Source organism: Neopsephotus bourkii, unplaced genomic scaffold, assembly GCF_033783945.1.
Source record: "Neopsephotus bourkii isolate Nb327-2 ecotype Australia unplaced genomic scaffold, CSIRO-AGI_Nbou_v1 NB_1154, whole genome shotgun sequence".
NCBI classification, from domain to species: domain Eukaryota; kingdom Metazoa; phylum Chordata; class Aves; order Psittaciformes; family Psittacidae; genus Neopsephotus; species Neopsephotus bourkii.
Genome location: NW_026901640.1, coordinates 3,766,678 through 3,781,662, shown reverse-complemented (window position 1 = coordinate 3,781,662; position 14,985 = coordinate 3,766,678). Strand labels below are relative to the sequence as shown.

The window sequence follows — 14,985 nt, the reverse complement described above, 5'->3', positions numbered from 1 at the left end:
CCACCAAGGAAACCTGAATTCCTGCTGCCCATGTAAACGGCCTCAGTGCGAAATTCTTCAGAAATAGCAGGGTTGCAATCGCGTATTTGTGAGAATTACAGCCATTCACTTCTGTATCAAACGAGTTAACAGAAACCCGTCTAATTTAAAACCTCAAGTTCCAAATGAAGCTGGTTTGGATGATGCAGCAGCATTCTGTAAATACAAAATTGTGCAGCCAAGGATCTTTGGACATAGCTGCTACACAATGCCTTTGGAACTGCAGATGAGACTGCAAACATACTGAGGTATTCCCAATGTTTATCTGCCTTAATCCCCACTTCTCCTACAGGATTACTTTTGAGGACAGTTGCTAACACAGCAAAACACTAAACATATCCAAATACCACTGTCACGGGGTTATCTTAGTTGTCTTCTTTGAAGTATGTTTTTAAAAGCACAGAAGGCAAACCCCTTGAAATCTTGGGATTTTTTTTTAAGAGCGAACAGGCTAGAAATTACCTGAAACTGTCAGAAAACAACCCCAAAGGCCAGTCACAAAGTCCACCCTGCAGCAGGATTAGATGTTATTAGAACCTGTAGGTAACAGTAGGATTATTGTATTTAAATAGCATATAGATTCTGGCTAAAGCCTATCAAGTTCTTTAGTTATGAATAGTTGGCTCTAAGCAGATCAAACTGAGGTAACACCACAGTTGTATCTTAACAACATCAGTCATTTACATTGCCTGATACCTCTTCCTGTGTCTTTTGCTCCTATCTTATTCAGTGCAAACAATGCATGTTATGCACATTCATTTTTACATTTCCTTGTCATTTACATAATTTCCCTTATTCACATCATTTAAGATAAATTGCAAAGAATTTCATTAATGACAAAATCCCTTGCAGCCGTCCCTCCATTAGCTAGGGGATCAGAAGCCTGGATAACACAAGGAGCAGCAGAGCTCAAGCCCAAGTGTCCCCACATCCTCACAGTGAGGCCAGCTCCACACTTCACCCAGGCAGTGCTGCAACACTACAGCTCTGGGGATTTCACTCCTTGTGCTTTAGCTTTATGGATGTGCCATTATGTGGCATTTTTAGTAAGCCAAATGCTAATTAACTTTCTGCACAAGCTTCACCCAAGGAAATCTTCCTACAGAGCTGGGGAAACAAGCATATGGGCACATCCAGTTTCACCCAACCAGCCAAAGCTCCTCCACTGGCAACCTGCCACTTACAGACCTGTATCTGAAACAGGGCAAACTGTACCTGCAGCCCATGTTATCCACCCAACCAGTCAGCATCTGTTACCACACAGATTAGCTTAATTATTACACCTTGAGAAAGGACATCTGTTAATTGTAAGCCAGAGAAGATAAAGCAGCTAGTTGTACCATGGAGCTTAACAGCAGCAGAAGAAGATAAGCAAAGTGACTATTCAGTGTTCTATCTCCTCTGGACAGGAGTGAGTGCACTGCTGAGTGGAGACCTGGGCTATCAGACACCCAGAGAGAATTGGGGAACAGTCAGGGCTCACAGGGACCTCTCCACATCCCAGCCAGCTCCCCTGCTTGACCAGGGCCACCTAGAGCTGGCTGCTCAGAACCACGGCCAGCCGGCCTGTGAGCATCTCCACGGAATGAGTCTCCACAGCCTCCCTGGGCAGCCTGCCTAGGCAGCTGGGCTGGAAAAAGCAGGAGCTGGATGTGTGCCTGAACAGCAAAAAGTATGAAATAACAAAGGCAAAACAGCAATTACAGGAAAACTCAATCTAAGGAAGGTATCTCGTATGGTAGAAGGAGAGTTGTTTACAGAAATACTTCAGGTTTATGCTGGCACAGCCAGGTATAGCACGCAGGGAAGCAAACCCCACTACTGAGAAAAAAAATCTAAGCATGAAACCACAATGAGTTTTAGTTACAACTAAACAACCAGTTTTACTGCAGCCTTCTGGAAATGAGTAGTGCAACTTCTTAGCCAGGACTGAATCCATGCAAAAAACACACTGTTAATGAGTGGCTTACTTACCACAGACACTGTGATGTTACACTGGAGGAACAAACTTTCACAGTAACCTAACAATGGACAAAAAAACCCTCCAACCCCCAAACTACCAAGATAGTGCGTAATACAGGGTTATCAGTGAAGAGCAAAGTGTGTCAGGACAGAAACACTGAGCACACAGCATATAGGTGCCAGGATTCCCATTGCAAGGTAAGCAGCTGTCAAAATTCAACAGAAGACAGGCAGTGACCATGGGTATAACCTGGTAACACTCACATGAAGAGGCACATAGGTTACCAGACCCACCACTACCCAGTTGAACCAAACCATTTAACCCCACCCCATTAGAACAAAATAAAGCCAATCCAGGCTTCAGTGAGAATTTTCCAGCTTTTGGCATCAAATGGCTGTGTAGAACTTGTACTTAGCCCAAACCAGAAAGCAGTTACCCTGGCTCAGTAGTCATGGATTCCCATTAATTTCAGGCAGCTCACTAGACCCAGTGCATGAAGACACCCTCCCACCTGCCCACTCCTGCCCCACCAGCCACTTTCACTGCAGTTGGCACTTCCCCAGATCACACATTCCATGCACAACAGCCAGACCACCACCCCACCCCTAGTTCTGAACCTTCCAGAGGCTGCAACAGGATTTTCCCACTTAAATACAAAACTACTTGTATTTGCTCATGTACACCCCACCTCTCCAATATGCATACTGAAGCTCAAGTCTCTCCACAGCAGTGTCAGGCAGCGCAGCTGCTCACACGCACCCACTACTGAAGTCAATTTAAACACACTGCAAGTTCACAAGTTGCAGCAAAGCCCACCCCGCTGCACTGACAAGCTCAACCCTGTATTTCGTGTGTGGCTTTCCGAGTCTTTTACCAGATTATTCTTCCTGGAAATTAACTATAGTAAAAAGAAACAACATGGGTTTAGTGCTTGAATTAAGACCGTTTCATCCACAACAGCCTCACTAAGCATGCAAAGAGGCTTTAACTGCCATGGACGAAAATCATGGTAAGCATATCACTTAAATATACCGGTTTTACTAGCTTGAACTGAGACAGACTACAAGTTGTAATGTGCAACAGAAAACTTTATTAGCATTTCAGTTGTTCAGCAGATATTTCAGCTTGCTTTAACCCTGCATTTAACTTAAGATATTACAGAACACATGCTATTGGCAATCCTATCATTAAGCAAGCTGCAGAATAACTTAACAGCCACCCCTCAGGCGCAGCACAAGATGGAGGGTGGATTCCTTCTGGATGTTGTAGTCAGACAGGGTGCGTCCGTCTTCCAGCTGCTTGCCAGCAAAGATCAGCCTCTGCTGGTCAGGGGGAATGCCTTCTTTGTCCTGGATCTTGGCCTTCACGTTCTCAATGGTGTCACTGGGCTCAACCTCAAGGGTGATGGTCTTGCCAGTCAAGGTCTTCACGAAGATCTGCATGCCACCTCTGAGACGCAGCACAAGGTGGAGGGTGGATTCCTTCTGGATGTTGTAGTCAGACAGGGTGCGTCCGTCTTCCAGTTGCTTGCCAGCGAAGATCAACCTCTGCTGGTCAGGAGGAATGCCTTCTTTGTCCTGGATCTTGGCCTTCACGTTCTCAATGGTATCACTGGGCTCAACCTCAAGGGTGATGGTCTTGCCAGTCAAGGTCTTCACGAAGATCTGCATGCCACCTCTGAGACGCAGCACAAGGTGGAGGGTGGATTCCTTCTGGATGTTGTAGTCAGACAGGGTGCGTCCGTCTTCCAGCTGCTTGCCAGCAAAGATCAGCCTCTGCTGGTCAGGGGGAATGCCTTCTTTGTCCTGGATTTTTGCCTTCACATTCTCAATGGTGTCACTGGGCTCAACCTCAAGGGTGATGGTCTTGCCAGTCAGGGTCTTCACAAAGATCTGCATGTTGAGCTGCAAAACATACACAAGTTTCAGCTATCGAAATACAGTCTTCAATTATTTCTAACTGAAGGATTTGTTGTTGTTTCACACTGTACAAAAAACAGAATTTTTGGGGTGTTTCTGACTGCCTTTTTTTTTTTTGTTAGTTACTGTCTACAGCCATTCCCTGACTCTTCATTCTTAACGACCAGAACTCCTTTCCAAGGCCGACACGCTACGCTCCTACACCAGACTCCTTCCATCACCTCTCACCAGCCGGCTCTCAAGACCCCCAGTTGCCCCGCACAGCCGCTGCAAGACCGCAAGACCTGCGCCCGCAGCCCCGCGCTGCTCCCTCCGCGGCCATGACTCAACAATGCACTTCCGGGACAGACAAACAGACACAGCCTCCGCCATCTTCCCCTACCACCACCTCCTTCCCCAAGAAGAAATTTTACAGACATCCCCACTTCCCCCCCCCCAGTTCTCACAAGGGCTCACGGTAAAGCGAGGCTGCACCATTCCCCCCCTTGCCCAGCAAAAATCACCTACCGACAAGCCGCCACCCCAATTTATAGCTTATAGCCCTCTAAATGCTTTCCGTTTTCCCCTCTTCCCGCCGCCCCACTCACGTCTTAGGCCCTGCGCGTCACTCTCCAACAGCAACCGCCTTCACTCTGTCGCAGCTGTACTCTAACGGATGACGCGCCCACCCCTCCTTATATAGCGTTGCCGTACAGTCCCCGCCCACCACCGCTGACGTGTCCATCCGCCTCTCGAAGTAGTCCCAAGTAAAAGAGCACTGTTGTGAAAAATACTCACCTTTCTCCTCTCCACTCCCTATTCTGGAGGGAAAAAGAGTCCTGGAATTCTAGTGTAGGGTGTCAGTTCCTTAAAAATCCCGATATTTCAGGGCGCGGATGGATCTGAAGTTGCGGGACAGCCAGGGTGGGCAGAGGCGCACGGTCGGCATGGATTGGCGCACCAGTGAGAAGAGCGGATGTTGATTGGCTGATAGGGAAGGGCGAGGGTAAGGAAAGCTCTGGCACATTCAGGAGCTGCCCAGCGCTGATTCGTGCGCGGTGAGGTCAGCGCTGTTGCTAGGGGGGGGAGTCGCCTTGCGGAGGCAGAGTTTAGCAGGGCGGGGAGTGCGATGGGTTGCGGGTTCGATCCCTGTGTCAGCCCCGAGCAGCGTTCAGGGAAGAGCCTGGCTCGGGATGCGGGAAGTGTGCCGAGGAAAGAGGGACTGCCCTTGGCACCCGCTTTTTGCTGATCCATATTAATACCTGTACCTTTGACCAACTCTCTTCCCTGCCTGGGGTGGCGTGAAGCATTTATGGCAGAGCCTGGAAGAGTCTGTAGGTTTAGTCTCGGCCATGTGTAGATGTGAGGAAAAGATGAAAAAAGCAGAACTGAGTTAGTAAAGCTGGAAAAAAAGGTTCCTTAGACATTCATGAGCGTTGGTAGCTCCCAGTGCGTCACGCTCAGTGCCCCTCGTCACGCGGCCAGTTTCCTGAGCAGCCCTTTGAACCAGTTTCAGGCAGCTGACAGCTTAATTTTTTAATGTGAGGTTGCAAAACAACCCCTGTGATGAAATGCTGACATTTGAAATGCAAATGGCTGTTTACTTCAGAACAGGAAGCTTTGATCCGGCTATGGAAAAACTTCCTTCTGAGAACTGATGTGGGAATGTGCTTTGTGTTAATTCATTATACCTTTCAGACCGACTCCAAACCCATTTTACATCACGGAGTATACAAAATCCAAAAAGGCTTTTATGTGGCAGTGTTTTATCTGCTGCTAGCTCTGTCAGTGAAGCCAGAGGAACTTGCTGAAATCCTCCACTCACAAAGCATAAGCACGTGTGTGAATGGCAATATTCAGTACACAGCTACTTTGTTTTCCCCTTAATAAAACCTAAAACACAACCAAACCCACTAAAAACCCCGTAACAACAACAACAAACCTTTGTTTTCCTTTCTCCTAACAGGGCTTGTGTCTGCTAATACCTCCTGGTTTGCAGTAAAAAGGAATAAATCATCCCAAGAATAATTATTCACAATGTATTCACAGGAAGAGGGGAAAATGGTTAACTGCAAAGTTTAGAGACGGCTCCATGCAATAACCAACCTTGGGAATACTATCCAGTGACATAAATTTAAGATAGAAAGCAGTATCAGATTTAGGCAATAGCACATTTGTTTTCTTTATGCTGCCATTTTTGCTCAGTGTTTCCAATACCTTTGTTTTGTTTGCCTGGTGCGAGGGTGACTAAAGGCTTGTTCCACGGCTGGCCTGCATATCCTGTCTGTCCCACGCATTGCTCCAGGAATCACTTTCCAAAGCCAAACAAGATCATGGAGTCCTGAGAGGAGGGCCAGAGTGACTAAAACTTACAAATGTGAAAGGCCACATTTTGCCTGTGTTAAACTGGAGATTAACAGGCGAAAAAGTCTGGCCTGTGTTTCAGCATATCAGACTTGTATTAAGGTTTTTAGTGTGCAGGTCTTTGCTTTTTAATGTTCCTCTAGATGGAGAAGGAGAAAGAGAAATTTCTGTCTTTTTTTTCCCCCTTCTGTGTAAACCAGAAAACACAGGAGCTTTCCCTTGTATTTTTTCCAAGTATGGCTATTTTTTCCAAGTATCCTATGACCAATCTGCTTTCAGTATGGTTGTTCTGTTTCTGTGTAAGTATTCAAATCAACAGATCAGAATAAACTCCCACCAGATGGGCCTGCCATGGGTAATTGTTTAAATACCTTCTTAATAATGGCTCCTGAAAAATTCATTCTTCAGGGAAATGACGTTATCCCAAGCAAGCGCAGGCAGCAACATGCTGACATTAAACACAAGCTCGTACTTTTAGACGATTATGGTTTAAATTCATCAATTCCATGTAAAAAGCCTCATTATTTTCCTCAGTTATCCCTCTGTCAAAAGAGATAAACAAAGAGCCAGGCTTTGTGCATGCATCTCCTGGGCCCAGCAGAATTAAACTAATCTCCACAGCCTGCAGGCAGTGTACTCCACACAGGCCACCATTCTGCAGCCTCTACTGATTGGATTCGTTTAATTCTCCTAATTATGAATCTTCAGTAGCCATCTACATGCCTGTATGGAGCCCACCTCTTTTGTTTCTGGGTAGGGGGTGGGCTGAATACAGAAAGCTGCTTAAATGACTCTTTTTCTGTCCCTTGATATTTTCTGTGTAGTAAACTCACGCCCTGAATGCTTCACACCTAGTATCTGCATGGATTCCTTAACACTACTTCAAAGATAATTATTACCAATTGAAAGCTACTTCTTTTTAAAGTCAGAATGCACTGTTTCTATATTGTGGGCCAGATTCTGCCTTATTTTCACACATTATGTGTACAGAACAATCTCCCAGGCTGGAGGTGATGCCCTGGTGACTTTGTTTTACTGAATTTCAGCTTTACCTCAGAATTTCTTTAGGAAGTATTTTATTACCTGAATTTGATAGGAGGAGATCTGTTTATGGAGATCTGAACACAGGAGATCTGTTTATGTTGTGGTTATACAACATAAATACAAAGTCTATATATTTAAAGTACACACCACTATGTAGCTCTTGGTGAGTAAGAATCATCAAGCAGCTGAATGTGAACTGTATATAAAGAAATGCAAAGATCAATAAAACAGAAATGATCTTGTGACTGGCCTGACTGCACAGGTGGTGCCAGCGGCCTGCAGTTGGAAACAACCTATTTCTTTCCAAGTGGTTTCAAAAGTAGGTCATTGGGCACTGTTACAAAGCAACCTACTTTCGGAAGAGAAGCATCTGGAGGTCAAAGAAATGTTTCCAACAAATCTGTAACATTCTAGAACACAAGCTGGGTCTGGGTTTTAAGTACACTAATGTCTTAGCAACTATGTATCATTTCTAAGTCAGCAATGTCAAATGAAGCAATCTGTTTATCTTTAGTACAAGGCTTTAAGTTGGGACAGCCGGCTGGTCAGGCGATGTGTGTATGTGCAGCCAGCTCAGTTCTTTCCCTTTATTCAGATAAAAATAGGGCTACTTGCCACAGGGAAAAAAACCCACAATGTATATTCTTATAATATTACCTACCTCAGACGTCTCTCACTGTGTATGACACCAGATAATTATATTTATCTATTTACAGTTGTGGAGATAAATATTTTCTTCCCAAACCTGTATCTCTGCAATAAAGCCTGATCTTTGCTGAAGTTCCAGGCACAAGACAAACAGGGCTGTGGCATGTTACTGCTTGTCCTTGTCCTGCCAAGCTCAAGGGTTACAAAAATAGTGAGTCACAAGCCAAAGTACTGTGAGCTTGAGTGTAATATTATGAGATTACCAAAAAAAGACAACTATCTGAGATTTGTTTTTTAAGCCTTATGCTAAAAATACCTTAAATAAACAAAGCTTTTAATAAGCTACCAACTTCAGGAAATGAAAGCTTAAGAAAAACAAACAGATATCCAGATTTGTAGTAAAAAGAGAAGAGTCAGCAATACTCCTCTGTTACCTTGTTTGTTTGCAGGACACATAAGATGCTGCCACAGTAAATAGGCTTGGGCACGTCTTTCTCTGTAGGTCTAAATGACCCCAAGGGACATGTGGCAATTATCTATGCTGTCGATGTGAGGAGACTTCTAAAGAGCATTTTATGAAGATGCCATCACAGGTTTGTGTCTGCATGTCACACCAGTGAAAGCAACAAGCAATAATAAGTTCTACTCTAAAAATTACTTGTCTGCATCTTTTTTTTCCAGTCTGCCTCCTGGCTGCGAGTCTTCTGGATCTGATCCAAGCTGCACTGCAGTGAAGGAGCTCTCTTTGTTCACATTCCCTCTGCTGCATCTGAGCCCACTGAGCATGTGGTTTCTAGGGTGGGGTTTTTTAGCAGGATAGCAAAGAAGCACCTTGAAAAAAAACAACAACAAAAAGACAGAAGAAATAAGTCTTAACCCACTGTTAATCATTATCGGTGTGTTTCAACAGAACCTCTGTGACAGTGAAGAAAAAACCAATACTGCCAAGGCCAGTCTGAATAGCCTCCATCCAGTGGCCTAGAGCTGATAACCTGTATTCTGTTTTCAGATCCAGCCTAGATCCCTTGATGGGGAGGGGAATGTGCAGAATTCTTCCTCCTCAACAGGAAGACTAAAATCCAAGCACTGACATTTTTCTCCCCTTCACAAACTATGCAGTTTTAACTACTTCAGTTCTGTGAAATGTGGTGTGAGCTATACACTACTTCTAGTTCCCTGCTTACTAGATGAAAAGCATTGACAGTAACCAGTTCTCTTTAACCCACAAACATGTAGCTGCCTTTGCAATGAAAATGCCCTTGCAGACAGAATCTCAATGCAGGCTGCAAGCCAGCTCTGCAGAGCTGAGTCATTGTTATACAAGCAGGGCTGGGCTGGCAGGGAAAAACACCTTTGTACTTTAACATTAAACCACGTCAGCTGTTGAACTCTAGTATCACAAGATACCTAAAGAAAACAAACTGACTTACTGGACTTTTCCTCATCTTTCTGAATGCTTCCTTCTCCACAGCCATTCTTCATCGAGCTACTGACTTCTACTGAAGTATGGCAAACATTGCATCAGATTTGGAAGTAATGTACCAGGAAAGCTATTGACTCTTCAGGCACTGGGTAACACCGACCCCCCAGGTACACCAACAATACCATATGCAACCACTGAAATGCAGGGCTTGTAAATCCAAATACCAGTGAAATTTGTCATCAGCCAGAGATCCCCTATAAAGCTCTTGAACTGGTTATTTATGTGAGACCCAGTTTTGAGCTCTAAGAGTCCTTTGTAATAAAATATGATACAAATAAAAAAGCAGAAAGAATTTCTTTACTGCAGCCTTCTGAAACAAAGCTGCATTTTGTTCTTCCATTTCTGTCTCCTAGTTCTTTATCCTGAAATGTTACAGTGGGAACAGAATTCAGCTTCTCAGAATGCTTTCTACATTTAAAACATGCTGAACTAATTGCACAGGAGCAGAGAGGGATAGTTTTGCAGCTATGACATAGCCTGCGCATCAGTTTTGCCACTGGAACTGCTTTTTGAGAGCATACAAGTGCCAGTGTCTCCTGTATTGCAGAGAGGAGGTAATTTGTGTGAGCTGATTGCTAATGAACTCCTCAAATATGTTCTTTCAGTTCAGTGCAGTTTAGTGGTTTTAGGAAAGGACTGACCATGTAGGCTCAAACTTGAAACTGCCATACCCTGCACTGACAGCACATGACTCCATGATGCAAACTGCACAGGCTCAGTTTCAGCTCATAGTCTCCAGTTTCACCTCAGTGACTTTTCTTCCCAAAATATAAGGTGACTAACATGAACTTTAGGGTGACTAAAGGTCTGGGAGTGGCCCAGTTCAGGAGCTACAGATAAACATGCTGGCGTGGGCCAGGATTTGTCACATACAGCATATTAAAACAGTTCCATAAGGATGAGTAACCAGAACAGAGGTTCACATGAGGAATAACAGGAAATTGTAGCTCAGCACCTTTCCTGTCATCAGAAGAGAGGTGCTGAATGACAGGGTGGTTACGTGAGTCCTGGTATGTGCCATCTCAGGAGGCAGCCTACACACTGCAGTTGTACGTTTTTAAAGCTGTTATCCAGACCTGATGCTGCTTCATTCATTGCTGTCCAGTTGCTTTGCTGTATTCCTGGCTGAGACATGACCCGTCAGTGCCTCTTCCACCCCACAACCAGCTGTCAGCTCACATGTTGACAGCTTTCCCTGTTCCCCTTCCTGAGAAGAGCAAGACATTCAGTTCTGTTGAAATTCCCAGTGCTGGGCACAAAGCCTCATCCTTGGAGTGATGGAGTTTTTTCCCCCCAACCAAATGTGACTTGGACACTACAAGTTTTGTGGTTTTCCCCTGCATTGAACAATTTTACTTGAGAAGCAGCATTGTCTTCTAGATGTTCAAGAATAACCTTTTCTAAGATATTTACCACTAGAGGAGAGCTTTCTGTTTTCCTAAGCTGTTTTTTTGGGGGGAAGTGGGATGGTTTTTATTTGTTTGTTTAATTGTTTTAATGATATGCACTATCTAACCTAAACTACCCTATGATTCTATGATCTTGTTTGGTTTCCTTTTTAAGACTTTGATGACAGAATTTGTGAAAGGTCATCTAGTGGGAATCATGTTAGAACTTGTTTGTCTGCAAAGCTTCAGTAATTATTTCCAATTTTAGGAGGGACTAACCACACTTTTGAAGGCCCATCCTGATGCACCACAGTACTGTTCACCAGCAGTCTTATTCCTAGCCAAGGGTGGGCACGTAGAAGGGATGTGCAGCAGTGCACTTCCAGTCACAGAATCACAGAGCGGTTTGTGCTAGAAGGGACCTTACAGCTCATCCAGTTCTAACCCCTGCCACAGGCAGGGACACCTTCCACTAGAGCAGCTTGCTCCAGGCCCCTGTGTCCAACCTGGCCTTGAACACTGCCAGGGATGGGGCAACCACAGCTTCTCTGGGCACCCTGTGCCAGCGCCTCAGCACCCTCACAGGGAAGAACTAGTGCCTAGTATCTAATCTAAATCTGCCCCTTGTCAGGCCAGTCCCTCTCCTCGGTGCCCCTCCCGGTCACGCTGCGCGGCGTTGCGGCGCCCCCTGGCGGGCGCGGTGCGCGCCGTCTCCGCAGCTCATGGGGCGGCTCAGGGCGGCCAGCTCTCGGCGGTCCCGGCGGGGCAGCGCCGCCGCCAGCCCCTCAGCGGGCTCGGCCCCCAGCAGCCGCGGGAAGGCGGCGGTCAGTGCCCCGGCCGGTCCGGGGCCGCAGGAACAGCCCCCGGCGCCCGGAGACTTCGATCTCGGGGAGCAGCGCGGGCGCTGGGCCGCGTTCCAGGAGCGGCACCGGCTGAGCTGCGAGGAGGCGGCGCGGCTGCTGCTGGATGCCTTGTGAGTACGGGCCGGACGGCGGTCGGTGCCCCGCCACATCACTGACCTCCCGGCAGCACAGCACTAAACACGGCATCTGGAGAGCTGCAGAGGGGAGGGAGGGGTTTGTGTGTGAGGAGCGCGGGGGCGCAGGCACCGCGGAGAAAGCGGCGTTTTCTGCTAAAGCTCCCTGTGCTTTTGGGCTCTCTCATCAGAAATGCCCTCAGGGGCACCGCGCGGGATGTTGAGGCTCAGCTGCTACATCTCCACCCCTTTCTGTGCTCGCTCCTTCCAGAGCACTACCCAGTGCCTCTGCGCTGTAATCAGTAATGGACCGGGGGAGTGAAAATCCGAAAGGAAAAGGTTTCTCAGTCTCATGTTGCACTGGAGCTGGGCTGGCGGCGATGCCCAGGGGCGAGGGAGGCGGCTGGGGGAAAGGAAAAAGCACAAGCTTGGAAATTCCTTGACCACGAATTTCCTCTGCAATTACAGGACCCAACAAAATGCATTTCAGATACTATGTAGAATCTCTGTTTTCCCCAGATTTTAAATGGAGGAATTTTGGTGGTGCTGGAGCACTTGTGGGGTAATTATGGGGAGACTCAGCTCCTTGTGGCAGTTTTGCACGGACTCCGGGTCAGCATTTTGCCATGGTGTCTGGCAGGACAGCACATGTGTTCTTTTGCATGTGGAGTGCATTTTCCTTGAACTACTGCTCTTCTTCCCTTTGCACTATTTTAATTAAACCAGAAGAGCCATTGCCACAGAGGACCAAAGTCATCATCTATGTCATTCTGGGACATTTTATTAAAACATATCAGGGTGGATGTTTTCTGGTGTTCTGCAATTGCTCAAAGCTGAACTGAATCATGCAGCATAAACCTTACTGTTTTCTTGGACAAAACCCCCAAAAATTACCTTGAGAAAACATCTCTGTTGTTTCCCTCTCCAGTGAATATCGGGGTTTGGTCAAACACACTGGAGGCTGTCACTGTGGAGCAGTCCGCTTTGAGGTCTGGGCTTCAGCAGATCTGCATGTTTTCAACTGCAAGTGAGTGTTTTATGTGCTCCCTATTCTCATGGATGAATATAAGCTCATGCGCTTGCTTTTCCAGTCAACACCTTACAGCTAGAAGATGACACAACTGCTTTGAGCTGTTCCTATAGGGTATACCCCCTGATTATGTCCTGATCCAGTATGGGATCAGGTGCTACTTCTTTGGGCAGTTCTGGTCTCACAGCCCTGCTCACTGCTCAGGAGGGATCTACAAATACAGGGACTGAGCTGCCTGCTTTATGTTTCTTCTGAGTGCAAGTGTGCTCAGAGCACATCAATCCTGTTTTAACATTAACATGACATCTCTGACCACATGTGCCTCAAACTACAACATGGTCCAATTTCAGCAGTAATCCACCTTTGCCTGCAGGCAGTTTGCTTCTAACACACGAGTAAACTTCTGACCCTTTCCTTCTTGTCTGCAAAATAATTCATGGTGGCAAAACTGGCCAAGTCAGCTCTGAAAGATTAAAGGAGTTTCTCAGGCCTAGAGCCTTGTTATGGCTGTTGAAATTGTGTATGTGAATCAAAAATGGCATCTGATGTTTGGGGTAAGGGAACACCTTGTTGGTGTACCCATGTAGGGTCAGTCTAAGTGGGTGCACTTAGCCAAACACTACTGATACAAGTCCACTGTTGCTGCTTACCTGTGATACTTCCAGGAGCCATTTTAGCTGTCAGTGGAATTTCTGTTGTCCAGAAGTCCGTGACAGATCTGACTGTAGTCCACAACTTGTCCACTGCTTCTAGAAAGGTCTCTTTTTTCCTTTACAGTTGCAGCATTTGCACAAAGAAACAGAACAGACACTTCATTGTCCCAGCACCGCGCTTCAAGCTGCTGAAGGTAGAGTAAGAATGCAGTAAGACCATGTCTGTGAATATGAGTAGGATAAGCCAGTGTCATCATCAAAGATGCAAGTGGCAGCCAGTTTTCTATCCTAAGTTTGTCTATGGCTGGTTGGGGGAAACAGCTGAATTTTAATGCTGTCTGGTGTGGGTGTGTGCATCTTACTTAGTGAGCTGATTTCACAGCTCTTGCAGTTCTCAGAATTGACTGTTACGGACACGTCTATATACACAGGGGTTCAGAAAAGGAGCATGAATACAGAACTCATCTCAAGTAAAGACACAAAGTTGGTATCTTAGATTTTACATTCCTTAGCTACAGACCCGTAGAAAGAAATTAGTACCTCTGCTTGTCTGGAACACTTACACTGCTTTTCATTTTGCTCAGGGTGCCGATAATTTGACAACATACACCTTCAACACCCGTAGTGCCCAGCACACATTCTGCAAGACCTGTGGTGTGCAGAGCTTTTATACTCCTCGTTCTAATCCAGATGGTTATGGTAGGTAGAAAGAGAAAGCTGTGGTAAGCAAAGGTAACCATCAAGGTAACCTTGGGTAAAGACTCCATTGGATGCTAACATGACAGCAGTGAGCAGCATAAGAGTTTGTTCCTAAAGTACTAAGCATGTGGAACTGCAGTCTGAACCTGTAGCTCCTCCGTAAGTCTTACCTATTGCTGTGTGGGCTTCTTCCCATCTAGGCTCCTCAGATGTACAGCAATAGCTGGACTGAGCATTTAGCATTCCCTGAGAAGCCCCATCCAGAGCAGTGCAGGCATCTCCCACACAGGATGTGGATGCAGGTTTCTATGTACTCTGTCTTTCTTCAGGAATAGCTCCCCATTGTCTGGATGAGGGCACCGTGCAGACCATTGTCACAGAGGATATCAATGGCAAGGAATGGGAGAAGGCTGTGAAGGAACACAAGACCATCAGAGACATGTCAAAACCCTGACACACTCTTCCAGCAGCTGATGCTGGGGCATTGCTGTGGAACTGTAGCCTGGGCTTTCCTGGGTGAAGCAAAATAAGTCTCTGCATTATTGCTATCTGTTTTCTGTTTCTTAAATAAATCTTTCTATGCTGCCTGTCCCATTCAGCTGTGACTTTCAATTTTAAAACTACTTCCTTTCCATAAAGCCCAGGGCTGCTGTTTTGATACTTTGTCCTTAGCTGTGCTGAAGTTTAAATCATAATAAACAGAGCACAAAAATACAATGAAAAAAAAAATTAATCTTTGCTTGCATGGATCTTTCCTGTGTTTCAAGTCTGCCTGATGAAAACATCCTATGTAAGATAAT

The 14,985-nt window shown here is 45.9% G+C and overlaps 2 protein-coding genes and 1 long non-coding RNA gene across 7 annotated transcripts; 2 read left to right on the top strand and 1 right to left on the bottom strand.

Annotated features, from left to right (window-relative positions):
* Positions 1-3,069: 3,069 nt before the first annotated feature.
* UBB (ubiquitin B) lies at positions 3,070-4,719 on the bottom strand. Of its 2 annotated transcripts, none has more exons than XM_061363597.1 (2): positions 4,699-4,719; positions 3,070-3,906 (listed from the first exon to the last, which is right to left on the bottom strand). In XM_061363597.1, the coding sequence occupies exon 2, from the start codon at positions 3,898-3,900 to the stop codon at positions 3,211-3,213; it is 690 nt and encodes a 229-aa protein (XP_061219581.1). In that variant the 5' UTR covers positions 3,901-3,906; positions 4,699-4,719; the 3' UTR covers positions 3,070-3,210. The 2 variants fall into 2 exon arrangements, with proteins under 2 accessions (XP_061219581.1, XP_061219580.1); XM_061363596.1 differs by lacking the exon at positions 4,699-4,719 and adding an exon at positions 4,509-4,546.
* Positions 4,708-8,810, top strand: LOC133217806 (uncharacterized). 4 transcript variants are annotated; one of them, XR_009726959.1, is made up of 3 exons: positions 4,708-4,963; positions 8,459-8,549; positions 8,638-8,810. It is a non-coding gene; the product is annotated as an uncharacterized LOC133217806 (long non-coding RNA). The 4 variants fall into 4 exon arrangements; XR_009726958.1 differs by having other exon boundaries at positions 4,709-4,906; XR_009726960.1 differs by lacking the exon at positions 4,708-4,963 and adding an exon at positions 8,079-8,167.
* A 2,517-nt stretch (positions 8,811-11,327) lies between these two features.
* On the top strand, positions 11,328-14,779 carry CENPV (centromere protein V). The gene is given in 6 exon segments (XM_061363557.1): positions 11,328-11,449; positions 11,452-11,800; positions 12,732-12,830; positions 13,611-13,680; positions 14,071-14,185; positions 14,515-14,779. Coding segments are annotated over 6 exon segments (852 nt in total). The 5' UTR covers positions 11,328-11,355; the 3' UTR covers positions 14,640-14,779.
* Positions 14,780-14,985: the final 206 nt, after the last annotated feature.

Excerpts from the sequence above, each read along its gene's own strand:
- UBB (XM_061363597.1), bottom strand. The coding sequence starts at position 3,900 with ATGCAGATCTTTGTGAAGACCCTGACTGGCAAGACCATCACCCTTGAG.